Genomic DNA, 21,701 nt, shown 5'->3' with positions numbered 1-21,701 from the left:
ATTGTTAGGAAGCTGGACACCAGGGCGCTGTTTCACTCACACACTCACACACACACATTCTGCAGGTATATTCCTGCTCTGGTAAAATATCATGCAGCCATTTAATCTTTCACCACCTCCTCGAGTTTCAACTAGGCCTCATAATTTGACAAGTTGTTTGAAGGTACTGGGTTTGTTTTCTTGCTGGTAGAAAGTGACGCAACACAACCAGAACAAGGTCTTCTCTTTTTTTTTTTTTCAACTTTTTATTTTTTATTTTTTTATTGCTAACGGCAATATTGTCAAACAAATCAAATCGCAACAACATTTAGGCAAGGTGCAAAACGAAAACAAAGAAGAAGGTGGTTACAGGTGCAGATCATTAACTTGTTGATCCAACGTATCACAGACTGAATTGCAGCACAAAATAAGGTGGCATGTGAGAATGGCAGCAAAGAAAACCTTGAAAAAAACAATAATCCCAGCGGCCCATTTGATAAAGTGAGAGCAATTTGAAGCTCGATAGAAAAACTGATCAGTTCTGCAGCAGAAACTGATGTGTTAAAGGTCAACACATTCTCTGGTAGACAAACTAAGTGATGCATACAGATTTCGAATCCTTAGAAGCTCTATAACTCTTTAAGCTGACGGCCACTCACCGATCTATAAAGCATCTCAGTCATAGTTACTAACAACTTAGTAAAACACTGGCACTATATACAGGCTTTTCTCTCAATGTCCGGTTGACAGGTGCTGTCTCCAGAAACAGAGTCATGATCAAGTCAAAATAGTTACGCTGATGTTACCTTCTGTGATGATGACAACAAGGATTGCATAAATCATAATTAGGCACGGGTCTGTTTCTGATATGAAGGTATGTCGAGGTTTTAAAAACCTACGGTTTCATCATTCATCATCCTGTTTCACGCTGTTAATGTCTTTTTAATGAGGTGCCAGAGGAAGCGTCGTCAATGTGCCCAGAGGTTTTTTTTTCCCTGCTGTGAGGAGCATGTAGTTGAAGCATGAAGCAACGCCACGCCTCTTTCTACACACTGCTGGAAGGAAGGAGGCAGCTACTCTTTACTTTTGCTTATATGAAAGGCTAGTTTGAACATCTGAAAATATTCCCATGTGCAAAGAACACAGTAATATCTATCAAGAAGCCGACCGGCAGAGCAGATAGCCTGACTAATTAACAAGGTTCTTACTCTGCAAAGGACAGAAAAGAAAATAAGGATAACTACAACTAAATGTAGGTGTTGTTTGTGCAATAAAAATACTAATAATTCAAATTCATTCAAAATGATAAATGTTACATAGACATAACTGTAATAAACAATATGTTACATTACAGCAGTAGTAGGTATAATTTGTACGTTTCTGCTTTGGATGACGTTAACATTTTTTTTACATTTTTTTTTTTTATCGTTCTACTCAAGGCCATACAGTGAGAAGTTCATACAGGCCCATGTCTAATCATAACATCACTAGCAATATAATCTAAAACAAATTGACATGACATAAAATATATTTTCAATCCCAGGACTTTCTAAAGTGTTATATTAACCCTAAAGAAGAACTAAAAAAATGATTAAACTAATTTACTAGTAAGAAACAGAAATATGTGAGGTTCTAATTTGAATTGCTTTTAAAAATGTACTTATTTATTGCCATTTTGTGTACATTTTCAAGAAGCTGAAAGTAGAAACATTTTAAGGCAGAGCCGGTCCACGGATACATAGGGCCTCTAGCTAATTTTGACTGGGGGCCTTCAAACAACCACATCTTACCATATATCTTTACAGAATATTTCCATGTTCAAACCATTATGGATATTAACCATCCTGGTTAATATCCATAATAATAATATCCATGATATTAACCATTATATTATGCTACTATTGTGTAGCAGATTATTTGCTACACAAATATGTTCCTTCAATTCATATTCATTTGCTTTTGTTCACAGTGATGTCACTAAAGTTTTTTTTTTTTTTAAATATCAGAATATTTTTGTATTCTTTTGTTTTGACATCTAGAGTTAGAAATGTCTACTGTCTGAAAAGATGGTGGACATGATGTAGGAGAATGTACTTTAACTTAAAAAAACAAAAACAAAGACGAAATGCTTTCCCTGATACTCACATTGATTTAAGTTGTTAGTCCTTACTTTTGCATAGAAATGAGAAGCATGAAACAGCTTGGCTGCCTTTAAACATTTAAGTACAAAATATTTTCTTCGTCATACTACACTGATCTAAAGTTTGAATATAGAGGATAACAAGGTTTGTGTTATACAATTACAACATATTTACCCCACACAAAAAGAAAGAAAAAAAATAAAATAAAAAAGAATGATGTGTAAACCAGACTTTGTGTGAAAGTTGCAGTGCTGTTGGGCGCCCCCTGTTGGTTTGGAGGCTCTAAGAAATTGCTTAGTTCACTTGTTCCTTGGGGCATGCATCGCAAAGAACAACTTCCGATATTGGTATTTAAAGATCACTATAATTGTAAAAGCATAACTCTTTCGTTATTAAATGTTTTTGTCACATTTGTGTGTCATATTACAGCTGGTTAACAGATCACGAGTCCTCACGGTAGTCATCTAGGTAGCCGAAACTAGGCGTAATCGCATCAACGTCTCCTTGATTGGGGTTGAAAGTGATCAAGTATGCATCAGTGCAGAATTACTCGAGCAGATGTTAGCTGGTGCAGATGACTGGCAGCGTGGAACGTCGGCTCCCTTTCTGGTAGGAATGAGAAGTGTGGTGAAGGGCAAAGGAGCCCGGAGGAGAGCAGAAACCTTTTCAGTCAGGAAACAGCTTGACCATGAAGTCGTCGGTTGTTTTTAGTTTTTATTTTATTTTACCTTTTAAGCCTGCAAAGAGTAAGACATCAGATGTATTAGTCACTGCATCTGTCAAAGTTGCTACATATAAATTCTAATAGTTTAGTAGGTGTGAAACAGCATTAGCCTCAAGGTTGTTTACCAAAGCTTTATATCCCTTTTCCTTTATGAATCTAGCTCAAACTGGCATTTGTTTTCTTTAGAAACTTCAACTACAACGTCAATATAAGCCTCTTTGTGGTTGAAACTTGGTCATTTGCCCTTCACTTCATTCCTCAGCTGTCCATTTCTCATGAAGACACTGGGAGGGAACAAACAAGGATCGCTATTTATGGCTGAGGCTGACACCTCTCCGTTTACGGCGCATCCAGAAAGTATTCACACCACTTAACTTTCTCCAGATTTTTGCATGTTCAAACCTTTTTCACCAAACGGACTAGATTCAGAATAGACAAAATGAGCCGCGTGTGTGAAAAGATTCACAGTCTTTAGTCAATACTTTGGTGAAACACCGGTGGCAGTAATTACAAGCAAAAGAATGGTTAGATGTATCTTTACAAGCTTTTCACACTTGTTATGGCGTATTTTCTACCATTTTTCTCCACATAAACTCTTAAGCTCAACCGAGATGAATTAGATGGTTTCGCTAGGCAGCCATTTTTAGGTCTTTCCAGATATGTGTCATTTTTGTTTAGGCTGTAGCTAGACTTCTCAAAGATATAAGAGAGAAGTTACTGTCAGGCTGGAATGCACCCTGTGCCCTCTCGACAAGGCGCCCAGTTTCTGCTAGCAACCCCCCACCATGATGCAGCCATCACTGTGCTTCACAGTAGAGATGTTAGTCAAAGAGATGAACAGTGCGTGCTTCTTCCAGACGTTGCAAGTATTCTTTAGACCAAGACATTCTCTTTTGGTTTCATTAGATTACGTTCTTCAAATTCAAGTTGTGCGTTGTGGCCTGTCTGATTACTCTAGCACAGAAGGTTGACATGGGGAGTGCCTTCGCAATGCCTGACCTTCAGGATGGCTCTCTTTTTGCCCACAAGGGAACACTGGTGCCCTTTCTAAGAGACCTTTGGGGTTTTTTGTCACCAAAAAAACATGGCCTGGAAGGTGTTTTCCTCAAAAAATATATTATAGTTGGAGGTCGGATCCAGGACTGGATGTCTACAAACAAGTGCTTTAATCTCATTGCTTGTTTTCTGCTCTGGTGTGCACAAATCAGAGGCAAATGAGGTTCATTCTGAGCGGCATAGCAAAGTGCTTGAACACTCACAAAAATATGATGTGTGTTTATATTTTTAAGAATTTTGCATGATTTTCTAAAGACATGTTTCCATACGACGGGATATGCTGTGTAGATTGAATAAGCCTGACGAACAAGGCCGACTCGCAGCTCAAAGTGTCGGTAATCCTTCCCAGCACTCATTTTTAATGTGAAAATCAAGCAGCTGCACTGCGGTATGCCTGACGGCTTACTGGCTCTCCGCGCGTCACTGGGCTATCCAGGTGGCACACTCGGTGAACAGTGTGCTTCAAAAAACACGACAGACACGTCAGGAGTCTGGAACTTTCTTTATACTGGGAAACAAGGTCATGGTGGACGTTTTTAAATATAGACCTCGGTGCCGCAGATCTGAGCCTGTGCCCAAATATCCCGGGCAGGAGATTTGATTTACAGAGAGCAACTACTCTTCTACAAAGTGCAGTAGGTGGGTTGGGGAAGTTATGGGCTCCCCATGGGGTATGAATCAGTCAGAGCCTCCTCGTCTTACCAAGGATATAAGCAAACATACCTGACTGGTAAAGGTGAACACATTTGTAGAAAGAGTTAAAACTGATCCAGTCCTTTATTTGACTCAATTAGCCAGGTACCTTATTTATTTATTTGAAGCTGAAGTGCACTACATCAAATTGACACAAAGTCCACCATTATTGTTTTTTACCTTCTGTTTCTTAAAAGAAAAAAAGTGTGTGGTGCATTTTGTATTCAGCCTCCTAAATCAATACTTTGCAGAATCACCTTTCACTACAATTATAGCTGCAACTCTTTTAAAGCTTATAGCGCCTGTATGAATACGCAGACGGAAATGTTTGCCCGTTTTTCTCTGCAAAATAGTTCAAGCTCAGGCAGATTCTTGCTAAGGAAAAACATCCTCACAGCCCGACGCTTTTCAGGCTGCCTGGCATGTTCGCAAAAACGTTTAGTGACGGTCGTATGTGACCCAGTGCGCCTTCTTCCAGATGTTTGCATCTAAAGTGGATTTCTTTTTTCCACTTTTCTATAAAGGCCAGACTTGTGTGTCACACAGCTCATATTTGGTCTGTTGACAATTTCTCCCACCTGAGCTGCGGATTTCTGCAGATCCTCCAGAGTTACCATGGGTGTCTTGAATTCTCGTTAATGCTTTCCCTGCCCAGCCTGTCAGTTTGGGAGGTTTGCAGCTGCACCAGATACTCTAACCCTAAACCTGCTTTGAGTGCAGAAAGATACTAATTTGCTCATTCGTAACAAACGTGTAAACATGACCATCTGTTTTATGTTTTGTCATTTTTGCCTGTTTTCTAAAATAGTACAAAAATGCTCTTTGCAGATAAAATTAGAAAACTCATGTAAACAACCTACAAAGTGAACATAAATAAATCCAATGAGGAAATGCACTAAATATGTGTCGGTCACTCACCGTTTGGGTCTTTCTAATTGAACTTGCTTTTCCCTCCAACTGCCACCTAGAAACAAGAACGACAGCAGGAACTAATGAAGTAAACTTCTCCTTTATTTCGGACACCTTCATAAAGTAAATCAATTTAATTCAGTTTTGTATATAGTGCCAACCCACAACATGTGTGGCTGAAAACAAAATAAAGAACTCTGGTTCCTATCTTTTTTTTATCTATATAAACACCTATTTATAAAGAATACACATGGATATGGATATAGATTGGAGTGAAGAGAATTTGTTGATTAATGAAGCTGAACTATGCACAAATTAACCGAATTATAGATGCAGAAACTAATGCCTAATAGTTTTTGAACTGGTGGATTGTCCTTAAAGACAAATAATTGGTGAGTCTGCGTCTGATACCTTGGCTGGTGCTGAGGCTCTCTTGGCTTCCCACATGCTGCGTTTACCAACTTCACCTGGTTTTGCCTCCTGTCACGTTAAAGGAACACAATCACGTTAGTCTGACCTTATGTTGTAATTTCAAACAATGTTTTGCAACAATCAATAGAATAATGTACATTCACCAGATTCTGAAATTGGTTTGATTACTATTGTGCCCGATAATGCCTAATGTTGCTCATTTGATTCTTATCAACATTTTCCTGCTGCATGTGCTTTGTCTAAATTACATTTCAATAGTATTTATTTCGATATGTTCAGTAACAAGTTCTATTTAATTTAGCATCTGCTTGATGGGAAAATAAAGACACTAAAAAAACCTCAAAAAATTATTTTGTTGACATCATATTAGTAAGTAAATTCAGGAAATAACTTCAAATAGCAAGGACATCATAAAGGCAAAAAAAATTTGCAAAAACCACAGCAGACAGGAAATAAACCAAAGAAAAGCCAGGAATAGTAAATGACGCAGCCGGTCCTCTAGACTGCTGTGTAGCGTTTTTCCATCAGAGGGGGGTGTTGATGCAAACGTTGCAGCACGCTGAGCCAACAAGTCACAAGTCACATTTGACCCCAAAGTCATTTTGCTCTTAAATTGTGCTTCAGAACAATGTGACACGTCATTCAGAAACGCTGCTGTAAGGGGAGACGGTGTGATGTCTCCACAGAAGCTGGTGGGATTAGCAGCTTGTGTCCTACTTCTGGAAAAGAACACAATGTCCACCAAGTAGCAGTTCAGCAGAGACACAATTTGTGTATGTACAGTTACATTTTTTTTACGTTTTAGTTTTTGGGTTTTTTTGCTGCGTTGATGTAGAATGATGAATTCTCACTGTTGCCAAGCATGAAAAACTAAGATAAATATCCACTGTAATGTTTTTAATAAAAATTTTAACTGTTATCCCAATTTCAGCACCGTAAGTAAGTTCTTGATACAAGTTCCTTTCAGGCGTTTAGATAAAAACATGTTAAAACTTTAGAAAAAGTGTGAGAAGTATGAAAGGAGCGGTGAGAAGTGAAAGCAGATGCTGTTGGTTAAACAGTCCATGTGGGGTCACCAGACTCCTGTTGGCCACACCGTTCATTCATGGAGCTCCGGCACAAAAGCTCCAGTGAACAAAAGACTGATACGTCGACGTGCAAGGGAAGAAATTAGCGTGCTCAGAATATCAAAAGATTACTGTCACAAGGCAACACTGGTGTCTTGTTATAGTGGCTGCATGAAGAGAAGGATTCATCAGGTCTTACTGGTGGCTTTGCAGCTGCTGGTGGTGATGGTGCTGCTGCTGGAGCTGGAGCTGGAGCTGGGGTCTTCTCTGCTTCTGCAGGCTTTCCCTTCCAGCTGTTGCCGCGTCCGGCCACACTTCCTTTGATACCAGCCACATCCTGGAAGAGTTGAGAAGGATTCTCACCTTTGAGGTTCCTTCTGATACCAGATAATCATCTGATCCTCTCCGGCATCCCGTCTCACCTTGTTTGCTGGAGCCGGACTTTCAGGGGGGGGGCTGCTCACGGCACCTTTCTCCCACATGCTCTTGATGTTGCGCGTGCCTCCCGTGGGGATGTCGGCCAAAGGAGACTTGGGGGATTTTACTTCTTTGTTTCCCTGTGGGACAAAAGAGGGGAGTCCAGTTCCTTCATGTCAACATACAGCAACACACTGAAGAGTTCGCTTTCGAAACGTTTTCATTGCATTTAGCCAGTGGTTGCTTTTTGTGTGTGTGTGTTTCCATGTGTTTAGTTAAAGGATTGATGTAGTGAGGGGGGGGTTGAAGTCAGCCCAACTTTGTTACTCCAATGACTCGCCAGGGGAGGCAGTCACAGAATCAGCTGATTTGTTAAGGTGCTCTGCTTTGTTGGTCAAGACATTGAAATAACAATATGGTTTGTACAACCACCCAGCAGGAGTTAAATCCATAACCGATACTTTAGTATTTAGAGTCAAAGTAGTTGCTCTGCCGGCAAAAGGATTGCTGCAACGTGTTCATAAGATGTTGTTTTGAAGGAAGTTGTATGGGATGACTTTAGACAGTCTTCTGTCAGTGTCCACAAGATGTTGGCATGGCGATGCTTCAGGAAGAAGACTCTGCATGCACGACTTTGATTGAACAACAAAGGTTTATTACAAACTGCAGCCTAAGTCAGCACAACCAAATCACGAGGGAATCTTGGCCCAAACGTAGTGAAATCCTCCCCCGATCGCTGGACTGCATCTCTTTTATAGGGTTCTGATCAAAACAAAGTAAACATTATCACAGACCTACAGTATTTTCCAGATATAGGCATGTTTAGGGCTTGGCGACGGATTGTCTGCTGCTGCTGAAGTCCATAGATTATTAAACTGCTTTTTAAAACTCAGTGGGGGGGTTTTCTTTGGGCGGGACTGTTCCTCCCAAGCATCCCAAGTCCTCCGGTATGATCAGACCCTACAACAGTTTTTTCAGTGTTGCTCATTGCCACACTTCCTGTTGTCCCACATTTTTGAAAAAGCACAACCGTATAGAATATTGCCATCCTTCATTGGCTTGTGAAGGAAATGTTTAGTACGTGTGTGTGCTTTCTTACAGAAGAAGGCTAAATCTAAAAAGCCAGTCATGCCTCTGGATTCAGCCTTCATTGAGTCAATAGTTTATCTACATTCACTTTACTTCTGACCTGCAAGTCTTTTGAGGGATGTTGCGTTCTGTCTCCACAGATAAAAATTGACATACAATCCTTTTTGGAAAGCACCTCAATCCCAGACAGGCTGGATGGAGAGCAACTGGAAGCGTGAATTTAAAAGTCTTGCCACAGATTGATTCTCTGTGGATTTAGGAATTTACACTCTGACATGTGCTTTGAGTTGACTGCATGTTCAGCATTGTTGTCAGGTAGGAAACACCCTAAAACATGCAGGGCAGTGATACTGAGAAACATTGGTTTAGGTGGAGGACATGTTGAAGGAGATTTGCCTTTTATTAGTGGATGTATGTTGGATTGATCAGCGCTCCATGAGATATTTATAGCTTGGGATTTTGTTTTATAATTTTACTCTGCTTTAAGATTCCCCACAGTTTTATTTGTGAACATGTAGTGCATTCCTTTATTCTGAAGTTTGTAGTAAATATCCACACTTTTGCACTTCATGCCGCCACTGGCTTTCTTTCTAGACCAGGAATAAGCTATTATTGCCAATAGTGTCGTTCTTGCCTTCCGACTGGCTGAAACAAATTTGCTTAGAGCGTGAGAGTGAGTCTTTGAAAGACAATAACTTTTTTCAAAATTCACAGTGCATCAATTTTAGATTTTCAAATAAAAGAACAACTTTAGCTTTGTTTTTAGGTTAAAGTTTACAGAAAATTCTGTAAAAAAAACCAACAAAAAACCAAAAGAAAAGCACATGCAATGCAATCTATTGCAAAAAAACAACAACAAAATGTTACACAATTATGCGAATACTGATTAAAAACAGGAAAAAAATTGGGAAAATTACATTTTAATTCAATTTTAAGACATTACTTAATTTATTTTGCAATTTCGGCCGAATTCGCCACAGCCGGGGGGGGGGGATGGAGGTACAAGTTGCAGACCCTTGTTCTATCCGCTTTTAATTTCAGCAAGAATTCAAATACATACATTTCTGGAAATGCCTCTTTTTCCCTTTTTACATTCGCTGAGGGTGAATTTGATCGTATTAAGCCTCACCTGCATAGCGGACGTAAACTGTTCCAATCTGTTCCCAATCTTTGGCACAAGCGGAGTATGTGACACCCTCGCTGGGCTGTTGAATGGATGAAAAACATTCTGCATGTTAGATATAAAGCGGGAAATGTTTGATTATTTATATTTGGGGCTATTTGTCGTCTGACCCACCTTTTCTGAGCAGACTTGGTCAGAAACTCTGCCTTTTCCCCAATCTGTAGGATGAGACAGCGTTGCTCAAAATTAACAATACATGTCAACCTGACCTGTGAAGTTAGGTAGTCAGCAATCTAGATATATGTACAATATTTTATTAAAGAAAGGGAGATTGTCTTCCAGAAATCTTTCAGTGTCGTCTTAGACTTTCCGATGGTACTCTAATACTTTTTGAGCTTCTTTTCTTTCTTTTTCACTCATTTTCAGTCGGCATAGCCAACAATATGCTGAGGTGATAGACACCAAAGTACTAAAAATTATTCAAGATAAGCATTTGGAACGGTTTTTCATTAACTACATGCCGTAGGTTTTGAAATCGTGCTAAAGTTAACAATTTTTTTCTCCAAATCTCACCTTAGAGGAGCCTTTTGGACTGATGGTGAAATCAGGTTTTGCTGCTTCCTCCCCCATTTGTTTCTTCTTCTCTGCAGCCTCTGCTCTTCTTCTCTCTATCTCCTCCTTCATCCTCTTTCTCTCCTCCTGTTAGAAACGCAACAGTGCAACCAAATAGCATGAATTGTCGAAACAGCAAAACGTTTCGGCCTCCAACTAAAACTGCAGATACTTCCTTTAACAGAAGCACATGATCACCTGCTCTTTGGCTTTCTTTTCCTCCTGGTCCTTCTTCCTCTGCTGCTCCTCTTCCTCTAGGATTTTCCTCCTCTCCTCCCTCTTCCTCTTGAGCTCCTCCAGCTCAGCCTCCGCATCCTGCTGCTTCTGCTTCATCTTCTCGATCTCCTGGCTCTCGGCGTTGTTCCGCCGCTGTTTCAGCTCCAGCAGCTTGCGCTCGGCCTCCCGTCGCTCGGCGTCCTCCGCCTTGCTGGAAGGAACGCCGTCCCTGCTCGCACAGCGAAGCCGTTATTTACAGCAGCACTTGGCAATGAAGAATATGGGATTGGGGAGGGTCTTCTGTCTGGTTAGCTTTCATTTTGTTTTATGTCAAGGTGAGGCTTTTCAAGTTTTACCTTGTTGTTTTTTCTGTTTTCTTCAGTTTATTCTCAAAGATGGCTCCATTCTGTTTGGTAGGTTCATTCTTGAATGGAGAGGAAGAAAAGGTTACACATATTACCTTAACTGAAAGAGAATATATATATATATATATATATATATATATATACAGTATATATACTGTATATAATACGGTACAAGTGAGAATTTAACATACACTCATCATAGGCATGAGCTTCATATATTGTTAATATTTAAATATATTTATTTCTCATTTTATTTATTTTGATCATTTTGAACGCAAAGACAACTTGAGTGAGTGTAATAGACAAAAACTGTCTTGCAAATTGGAGTCCATGAATTTTCTCTCATTTACGCTGGTTCAAAGTTACACCTACAAATTTATCAACATTTAAATAAATGTCCGGCTGCAAGTTGCAGATAAAATCGATGCGTTTCCAGCTCAGTTTGCACGTGTCAAAAAGCGCTGCTCCGGAGAAAAGATTTATGACGATGTTTGGCCTAAACTGAGAAAATACGCTTGGAGGAGTGAAGGTGCATCCAGACACGGTGGTGGCAGCATTACGCTGTGGGGTCGGTTATGCTCTACCCAGTAGTGATCATACCTGACCTGAATAATGCCAGAAGCTTGCTGACGTGTGTGTTTCCTTTTGCAACCTGCTAATGGACACTTATGCAGATATTACTGGAGGTTTGTATAGTTCCTCCTGTATGAATATTTAGGACTCTTGTGTTTACAGGTAGTGCAGAATAAACTTCCACACCAATTTCTAAAATAACTGAACGTATCTTCATAGCATATATTCAGGTATATTTATTCCACGAAGAAAAAGGGAAAATTTCAAAGGCGTACTTAAAGGTCAAAATTTAATACGTCGGTGGCAAAGAAGTGCTAGTTGAGTTTTACCTTCTCCTTAAAGCCAAGTTTCTTAGGTTTCTCCTCCTTCAATCAGAAAAAGATCAGACAGAGAGGGAAATGATGTAAACATGATATTAATGTTTCATATTATTACATAAATCTGATGACTGTTATAATACAATGACCACAGTCAGAACTACAGTCCTACCTCCTCCTTCTTCTTCTTCTCTTCAGCCTCTCTCTTTTTACGTTTATCCTCCTCCTCCTTTTTCTTCTTCTCTTCCACCTCCTTTTTCCGCTTCTCGTCCTGCTCTTTCTTTTTCTCCTCCAGCTCCCTCTTCTTCTTCTCTTCTTCCTTCTTTTTCTCCTCTTCTTCTCGTTTCCTCCTCTCCTCTTCCTTCTTCTTCTCTTCCATTTCCTTTTTCCGCTTCTCCTCCTCTTCTGTCTTCTTCTTCTCCTCCTGCTCTATCTTCCTTTGCTTCTCGGCTTCCTCCTTTCTCTTTTTATCCTCAACTTCCTGCCTCTGTTTTTCTTCTTCTTCTTCTTCTTTCCTTGCCTTCTCCTCCATCTCTTTTCTGTGCTTTTCCTCCTCTTCCCGCTTTTGTTTCTCCTCCTCCTCTTTCTTCTGTCTTTCCTCAATCTCCCTTCTCTCTTTTCCCTCCTCTTCATTTTTCACTTTTTCTTCCTCCTCTTTCTTGAGCCTCTCTTCCATCTCTCTCTGTTGCTGTTCCTCCTCTTCCCTTTTCCTCTCTTCTTCCTTTAGTTTTCTTTCTTCCTCTTCCATCTTTGCTTTTTCCTCGAGTTCCTTTTTCTGCCTCTCTTCCTCCTCCATCCTCAGCTTTCTTTCTTCTTCGTGCTGTCTTTCTTCCTCTTCTCTCATCATCCTTTCTTCCTCCTCCTTGTTTTGGTCTGGACCAGCTTCCTCCTTTCTGTGGTTCGTCGTTGAATCAGGGTCCTCTTGCTCAACTTCGGTCGTTGCCGTTTTCTCCTCAGTCTCCTAAAAACAAATCGTGTGTCAACATCCTGTGAATGTTCTTTCGCCTCCAAAGAGACAAAAGCTGCTTCTTCTTTGTTATTATTAATAAAAAGAAAGAAAAAAAACACTTTTTTTCACCTGTTCCTCTTTCTTTTCTTCTCCCTCCTCCTTCCCCCATGAGTTTGTTTCAGTATTTGTGACTTCCTCCTGAGCAGACCTCTCCTCTGTTTTCTCCTCTTCCTCCTCTGTATGTTTACTGCCGTTGCTAACGGGGGACTGCTCCTGCAGGCTGCCGTCCGTGCCGTTGGTGGAGATGATGGAGGGGTCGAGCTCCTTCTGCCTCTCCATCGCCTCCATCATCCTCTTCTGCCTGCGCTCCTCCCTCTTGGCCAGGCGCTCCAGCAGAACCTGGTCATCCTCCGCTCCTCCAGGAACAGTCGTAGACGATTCGGTCTCCATCGCGCTAAACAAACACGAAATCTTTTTCACAAGGCTTGGAAACTTTGACGTAGGCACACATTTGACTAAAAATAAATCTCATATGAATGAGTGGATGCTTTGTCAGCTTTGGTCAAAAGGAGGAAGAAAATTGACATTAATAAACTATTATTGCCAAAATAATAATAAAAAAAAACCTCTTTGGAGAAAGCTTTTAAGAATATCAGTAACTTCCAATAATTCAGATGTTACTTTCTCTGAAATGTTACTGAAGGTTTTCAGGTACTTTCCAGAACTTCCATACAACTGACCAGGTATACTTTCCCAAACCTTATCATGAACTTTTTTGGTGAAACTTACTAGGCATCTCCTGGTACTTTCTTGGATCCTACCAAACGCTTACCAGGGACTTTTATACGACTGACCATTCACCTTCCAAAACATACATGAATATTTCATGTAACCCCTCATCAAAGTTTCTTCAAAGTACTGGAAAGCACTCTTAAGCTGCTGGAAAGTAACTTTTTAAGTTCCAAGAAAACTCCACATCAGTGTCATGAAATCTCCAAAAACAACCAAGTAAGTTACATGACGGTTTTGAAAGATAACCTCCAAGTTTCTGGAAAGTAACATCTAAGCTCTGGGAGAAATTCATGAAAGTTCAGAAACAGAATTTTGCAGAATGTACGTGATAAGTTCCATAGAGCAATGTAAGTTCTTGGAAAATACCTCGTTGCTTCCTTTAAGTAGAAATTTTAAGAGCTTCAAACATCGGACAGATGTTGTGGAAAATGAATAAGTTCCTGAAAGTACCTGCTAAGTTTCATTAATTTTCCCAAACTTATCAGGAATAATGAATGTTCCTGGTAAGTTTGGGAAAGGACCTGGTAAGATCCTGAAATGTCCCAGAAAGTACTCTCTAATGTCTGGGGAAGTAACCTGCAAGTGCTTGGCCTGGGTTAGAGTTAAAATAAACAGGTGAAATGTACCTTTTTATTAAAAAAAAAACAAAAAAAAAACACAAGCCAAAGTCATGTGAAGGTTTCTCCAAAGTATTTGAGAGGTTTTCATGGCTCTGCACTGAAAACCAGCATAGTTTTCTTCTTTTTTTAATAACTAACAAAACTTAAGTTATTAAAAAACTTCATTTTTAAGCCTTTGCATCACCCTGTGTGGACAAAATCTTATCAGCATTTGGATTATGAACACTACTTCTAAATTTTCTCCAATTGTAAACATACGTTGCAGCCAGTCCTTGCAAAGTAATGCTGCAACAGGGCTACAAAAATAATTCAGCGGAAATTGCTTGCTGTTTGTTTTGCGCAGGCTAAAATTACAGGAGGTTAGAAACGTTCCCTGTCACACTCACAAACACGATTGTCAAGCACCCTCAATAAAACGTCCCCTGCCTGTTTGTAACATGTTGACAGTGTTTTTGTCACGGTGGGCATCAGTTGCATTGGAAACACTCTGAATGTGAATCCCCTCAGTCATCTTGTGTGGCTGTCCGGCACCTGTTACTGTTGGCCGTGTCCGTCGTTTCAGACTCGTCCGAGTCTCTCATTTTCTTCCTTTCTTCCCTGGCACGTCGCCTTTGCTCTCGAGCCTCCTCCTCATCGTCATCGTTTGTGGAAACGCCCCTGAAAAAACGCCCCAGATGAAGTATGTTTACATAAAAATCTATTTGCTTCAGAGTAGTTTATTGAAACGAGGGCAGTTAAAAGACATGGCAAAGATTTGTGCCTTTCCATTGAGAGAAGGGCTTTCACTCTTGTGAGCCATCACTTAGATCAGTGAGTCTCTGTGGAGTTAAACAAAATGTATTCTTTCCTAAAACAAAAACCACGAGTATCTCCATCTTCTTTGACATAGAAATAAAAACCTGAACATGAAGCAAATTCACTACATCTTTTCAATTTCTTCTCTTTTATTTTGCTAATGTCCTTCTTCCATTCCTCCAAACTTTTAGTAAGATGTTAAAAAACCAAAAAAGTAAAGGCCTTTTGACACAGAAGGGCTCCAACTGTCAGAAGTACGTCTAGATTTTTATTTTTCTATATTTTTGCTTGCCGAGAGAGAAGGAGAAAGAGATGAAGAGAGCAAACATTACTAAAACGGCTCGAGAGCATCAGAGCGAGTCATCGTGTGCTGAAATAGAACGAGAGTCAAAACATTCCAGAGTCTGGCACATTTCGAGAAACGAGAAGCCGAGGGGCTGGAGGGCGGGCCGGGCTGACCCGCCTGGCAGCAGCTGGCAGGAAGACTGTGAGAAAACAGCTGGAACAGTCTTTCTGCCAGGACTCTGATGACACAGAGGAGCTCCGATCTGTCATCAAGTCTAAGTCGAAGTCGGTCTTGACTTTGTGTGGATCGGAACAACAAAACCCACAACAACTTCAACAATGTAATATGAGCTGATTCCTTTTAGATACACATAAAGGTTGTACGTTGCATCAATGGATTTCCCGTCAAAAGACCCCAACTTAAAAGATCATTCGTTCCCCTGGCGTTGAGTTTTTGCAAACCTCTGACCAGAACTCTCCATGTACGACTGAGTTCATGTTTGCACTGGAAACCTTTGACTTGTGTCCACGTCTTCACTCACCTCTCTGCATCCTGACGCATCTGCTCTCTCCTCTGCCTCCTCAGCTCCATGCGGCGGTCAAAGTCATCATCCATGTTGCCCCGAGGATTTTCCTCTCTTACTCACTGAAATACACAAACACGATTCTTACATGTTGCTAGTCACTTGATCTTACAGTTGAGTGTTTGCACCAGCACGTTATTTTCTTTTCTTCTTTTTTTTTTTTTGCAGTTCTGTGGGAATTATCATCACAGTCCAAACATTTGAAAGAGAGAGCATCAAAGACGAGGAGCTTCTTATATGTGACACATGAGGCTCCAGACAGCTTGATGATGTATGCGAGAGATAAAAACTACAGTGCACGTTAGTTTACAGTACCTTAGCGACTACGAAGTTCAGTCCATAAGCAACAGCGACTCTTCCCTCGTCATGAATCAGCCTTCGCAATCTGGTTTGTATCTCAGCCGTTCTGCAGCTCTCAGGATTCCTGTTTGCTCTTTCAGTGACTTTAACTACCAGAAAAGGCAAAGCCTGCCTCCCCGCTCTCCTCGTTTTCTTTCTCATCCTCCCTTCTCCTCCTCAGCCGGACTCCTGCTCTAAATCCAAAAGCCCCGTTTCGCAAGTGTTTACAGAGGTTTTCTGGCAGAAGAGGTAAAAGGGAATGCTTCATTTCAGCATTTGCCGCTCAAAGGTGGGGAAAGCAACAGAAGTTGAACTGACATGATGGCTGACGGGTCTTCATTCAGCATATTTAGTGGGAAAGTTGAAACTCCATTCAAATCTGAGGATTTTCTACCCATGTAAAAGAAAAATATAATAAAATCAAATAAAAAAGGGGTTCAAAATGTGTCCAAGGATGCAAACAAACCCAAAACACATTGCCTTTAAGGCAATGTACATATTGTGGAATTACGAGTTATAAAGACGAGTTAAGAAAAACCGATGCTACTGAAAATAATCTTGAGACACGTATGAGAAGTATATATGACTTACAATGAGAGGAATGATGACTATCAGTCATCACCGTTTCACCGTTAGGAGGATGAATGAAAAACAAAAACGTTTATTTCCTGTTTGTTGGTATTAATTTAATTCTTCGAACTTGATGCTTTAGTGATAAAGTTAAACCTGAATGACATGAAGTGATGTAATTAATAAAAAAAATACCCTAAAAATTAACTTTCACTTCAGAACTGTGCAATTTTATAAACTGTGATGCACGTTGGAAAAAAAATTGATTAAGAAAATGTATTTTTCTGATGGATTTTAGAGTTTATTCCACTCTGTAAACATGTGATATAATCTGCCTCTGACTCTATCATTTTTGTTGGAGTAAAAGCGGGAGCTGTGACTGTGCTGCCCCTCACACACTGAAAAATAAGGGGGGGAAAAAAAAATTCTTAATATATTTTTTTTAATATATAATTCTAAAATAATATCCATGAATGGACTTGATTATTATGAAAAGACTATTTATTTAAACTCTGAAACATTCACAATAAAAACACAACATGTAGGTCAAATGTCCAGATTGTTGCCAGATCACCTTTACATTCACCAACTAAAGTTAAAAAACAAAGATGGTCCAGTATTTCATACAGTGTACAGAGCTATCTTGTTTAAACCAAGCATTTAATCACATGGTTAAATTAAGACTGAAAACTAATTCATATGGCAAGTCTAGATAAAAGACTCACAACTGCTTGTCGCAAAGGTTTGATAGCTAACACACACCTATTGGCTTAGGGTGCTTACTTTTCCACATAGGGTCTGGTTGGTTAGCAAAGCTTTTTTTTCAATTGATGAGCTCAGATACCGACAAAAAAAAAGCAAAAAAGAAAAATCTGTAAGGCGGAAGACACTTTTTCAGGGCACCAAAGATTAAAATCAGCAGTAAATGTTTATGAAGAAAGCAGCATTCATCACACAGGACTGTTGCCGTTCGGTGGTGTTTCAAAGAATGCAGTAAAAGTTACAATCACCAGATTTAACAAGGAAAGCATCAACGTCCTTCAGCTTTCATAGCTTTTCACAGCAAATCCTGAAAAACATAAGAGAACCGTGAGCTGTGAATAATTACTGCAAAGCGTTGAGGCAGAGAGAGGACGGTGTGTTCAGGCCCGTTGGTTCCGTCAAGCAAGCCAGAGAATCCTTCAGCATTTAATCGTAACACTAAAAAGGACAAGATCAAGAGCAAAACCAATGATAAAACTCTTGACTGCTTTTCTTTTATTGCTCTCTGTTGGTCATGTTAATCAAGATAGACTACAAGGTTTTTGTAGGTTTGGAGTTGCGCCACTTTTTTCTAATTTCAGGTGAAGGACTGTTGACGTCTACTGCTGTAGTCACAGTCATGCAGTTGTTGCCTGTGGCACCTCATTAACAAGTTAGTTTACAACAGCATTCCAGTTTTTATGGCTTCACTCGTACTTCTGACTTTTCCACTTATTACTCACTGCCACAACGCTGAGTTTAATTCAGACTTCAACCTCAACTGTGTGCCAGTAAATCTAACACCACACTAGCTGAAGACAACGTTAACTGAGAGGTGGTAACGCATCAGAAAGATCTCATGGAAGACGTTGGTGAAGCTGTAAGAGTTTTATACTTTAACCTTCAGTTTTGACTGAAGACCTTAAGGTTTCTGATTGAGAGGGTCTATCTTTCAGTTTTACAAGGTAGATGGGTCAAATACTGACATGTCAGGACGTTTGTTTCCAGTTAAATTGCACAAGATGGTCTAATGTAAAAATAATAATAATGATAATAATAATAATCTACAACATACAAGGTTTTCTTAACCCCTTAACTTGCAGCGAAACGCCCCCTTGTATTTTCTAGGGATAAGGGTTTTAATACTCTCCTCCTAATTAATCAGATATGTTATAGATGTAAACATGGGGACGTTCAGTACGTGGTTAATCAGCTGACCCTACTCCCCTACCAGATGAGGTTCTCAGTAATAGATGGGGAAAGCACTTTAACATGAATATAGATAAACACTTGCCAGAGAGGCGTTTGCAATCAATCAAGAAGCTGCAGCTCCTTACTCCACTTGACCAAACATGGTCACGCATGAAAAAGTCCCCGAAGCAGGGTAGGAAATTCCTCACAGTACATGAGCCGCGGCCTGCTGCAGCGATGACCTTTTATGCGGTGTCTCTGATTGTTTGTGTACAGGTTGTTGCCTCGTTTCGCAGCGCAGGTACAGTTAGAAAAAAGAAGGATATCTTGCCCTTCGGTGAGCATGAGGAGACGCTCAGACTCTTCCTGTTTGCACACTCCAGTGCATTTTTGTCTTAGTGTATAAAATTACAGGAGTATTTCTCAACAGTTTTTTTTTTTTTGTTTGTTTGTTTTTTTGCGAGGGGGGACAGTTTATCTCTTTTCTCATGACACAACTATGCAAAGTAGATTTTTTTTTTTAAATGGAAAGACCAAAATTTTAAAGTTAGCTGTGATTCAATCCACAACAGTGGGTCGAGTGGAAATAAACGGCATGCGGTGGCTGCGTGCTTAGCCTCCTTTTATGGAAGCACACAGGCACAGTCGGCTGTAGAGTCCCCATCCTAGTGGTACACAAAGCCACAGAACGTGAGCGGCGTTTACTTTAGGAAATACCTGCTGCTGTGAAAAGTGGCAACCTGAAAATAACTTGTCCCTGTTCTTACCAGGAATCGGTTTCCCCCAAAACGCCGCTGTTTGGCTTCATGTTGTGCATAGACGGACCACAGCGGCTGATAACAGCTGGTTTAATATTAATGGGAATTTAAAGCACAGATTCTAGCTACATTTGATTTAGCTAGAATCCACTTGTGAAGTACGAACCACCTCCCGTGGTTTGCTAGTGTCTAAATCCACTTCCTCTCCCACGTAGAGGGTCCGGTCCAAAGAGAAACCGGCTCTTCAATCCATTCAATGTCACCCGGTTCATTTGTGTTCATAGTAAATGTAGCAGGATGAATGAAACCTGCTCTCAATGACTGAGAACACCTGTTGCATCAAATTAACTGCCAGTAGGGGCGCTGTGGGTACAAAGGGAGGATCCTTCACCTGCCTCTTCATGCTCTGACATGGTTACGTTTATATATATATATATATATATATATATACATGGCTCTCATCTTGACTATTTAATATCTGTTAATCAAGATAGACTACAAGGTTTTTGTAGGTTTGGAGTTGTGCCACGTTTTTCTAATTTCAGTTGAAGCACTGAAGGACTGCTGATGTCTACCTGTTTATAAATTACTCAAAGGTGAACTCTGTGTACACATTGCATGATTTCTGAGCTCATCTGGTTAGACTAGAACGTACAAATACATGCCACACTATTTAGATGTTGCTGCTGTTAGGCAAATACCTTAAAATCTCTATTTTTGGGGGGTTTTTTACAAAAAAAAATCTTACTCAGCTTCTGTTAGTGGTTGTATGAATGCATTTACAGTGGAAAGTATCATAGAACATGTAGCTTTGACCTAATGTTATGAATTTACATTCAGGAGTGAGGTGTGTTTCTCATTTCCTTATAAATTACATTTTCGGAGATGCAACGTTTCAGTCGGACAGCACTGATTTGTATTACAAAGTGTTGTGACAACTACGTATCCGTTTTCATCCACTTCACTGTCAAACACTACTTTGTATTGATCTATTACACAGCATTCCAATGACACACAATGACATTGTGAGAAAGTTCAAAAAGTGTACTTTTACTACTTTTGCGAGGCTCACAAAAACAGCCGCCGACCGTTTACATTTCCACACAATCCGACTTCAGCGATCACCAGGAGCGAGAGAGCCGGCTCCGGAGGCCCAAACACATTTTCAGTCCCAATTGAGACCATCTATGGAATAGAAGTCAGACCAGACTTGGCATGTCCACCTCTGAGTGTCCACAGCCACACGTCTGCTCAGTGTATGAGAAACAGATTTTAAAAACAAATGATGGTCCTGACTCCCGTTTTGGACAGAGCAGATACCCATGCTAACAAGTCAGATCTGGAGGAGGAAGGGACGAAATGTTGACTTTTGCAGCTTTTGCAAATGAAAAATTATGTTGCCACTACTTTTGGTTTTTCATGTTCAAGGTTTCACATTTTACATTTAATGCTGTTAAAATTATTCCTTATAAATTACATATCACACTTATTCCCCCCAAGTCAACTTTTCATGTTTTTGAATTCTCAAAGTGAAAATAATCCAGTAACATTTTTTAATAGGTGTCTGCTAAACATGGTAAGATAATTTATGCTTCAATGCAATGCTTTTTTGACACTAACAATGCAAATATTCCTCACACATCTCATTTCTTCCTGTCGATGTCGTCGATATGTTTCCACATCATTATCTAACATGAGAATTAGCTCTGCGTAGTTTATGTAAAAACATTCCTTATGTGGGATATTTAGAAATGGCCAAGTTGTATATTTCAAAATAAATGAGATGGACAAAAAGTTTCTTAAGCTCATTAGATGCAACAGTTTATCTAAATAACTGATCCTCTTTAAGGTCGTCTGTCATTCGTAATGTTTACCAGTCAGGTTCTGACCTCTGTCCTCAGAAACAGGCACAGAAGCTGAAAACCTTTTTTGACTGAAAACATTATATGTTTTTTAACTATAGTAAATGCAAAAGCTACTATTCACGCAGAACACACACTAGTGCACCAAATGTAACAATCAAACTTACCAGGGTGCAGACGAAGCGATTGGTCCTGCTGGAAATTAGCAGATGAAGAACAGCTGGAGGGCTTATAAGCAGGACATAAGGTGCTGAGCTCCGCCTGCTGAAGCTGCAGTAGTTTATGTATGGAATATGGCAGGTGTTATTTGTACAAGCTTAAATCTGAGGTTTTGTGGATGCATTTGTCATGAATTCATTAAACATTAATGTCTCCTGGATGTTTTTTTTGTCAAGATTCAAGCAAAAAAAAAACTTAACTGTATTCATTTTAGTTGTGTATAGTTGAAGTGAAGAGAAACGTATGATTTGTTTAAAAGTCTTTAAACTCTAGCTGACATTTG

At 39.9% G+C, this 21,701-nt stretch overlaps 1 protein-coding gene across 1 annotated transcript; it reads right to left on the bottom strand.

Moving 5' to 3' along the window:
• Positions 1-297: 297 nt before the first annotated feature.
• On the bottom strand, positions 298-21,463 carry cald1 (caldesmon 1). Its single transcript, XM_023350026.1, has 17 exons — positions 21,367-21,463; positions 15,697-15,800; positions 14,606-14,731; positions 12,792-13,116; positions 12,120-12,674; positions 11,886-11,999; positions 11,726-11,761; positions 10,815-10,882; positions 10,441-10,687; positions 10,204-10,329; positions 9,805-9,848; positions 9,637-9,712; positions 7,424-7,558; positions 7,201-7,338; positions 5,914-5,982; positions 5,512-5,557; positions 298-2,857 (listed from the first exon to the last, which is right to left on the bottom strand). Exons 2-16 carry the CDS (start codon positions 15,768-15,770, stop codon positions 5,525-5,527), a joined length of 2,166 nt encoding a protein of 721 aa, XP_023205794.1. The 5' UTR covers positions 15,771-15,800; positions 21,367-21,463; the 3' UTR covers positions 298-2,857; positions 5,512-5,524.
• Positions 21,464-21,701: the final 238 nt, after the last annotated feature.

This window comes from Xiphophorus maculatus, chromosome 2, assembly GCF_002775205.1.
Source record: "Xiphophorus maculatus strain JP 163 A chromosome 2, X_maculatus-5.0-male, whole genome shotgun sequence".
NCBI lineage: Eukaryota > Metazoa > Chordata > Actinopteri > Cyprinodontiformes > Poeciliidae > Xiphophorus > Xiphophorus maculatus.
Note: the sequence above shows the minus strand (reverse complement) of the source record. Positions and strands in the feature narration are given on the sequence as shown.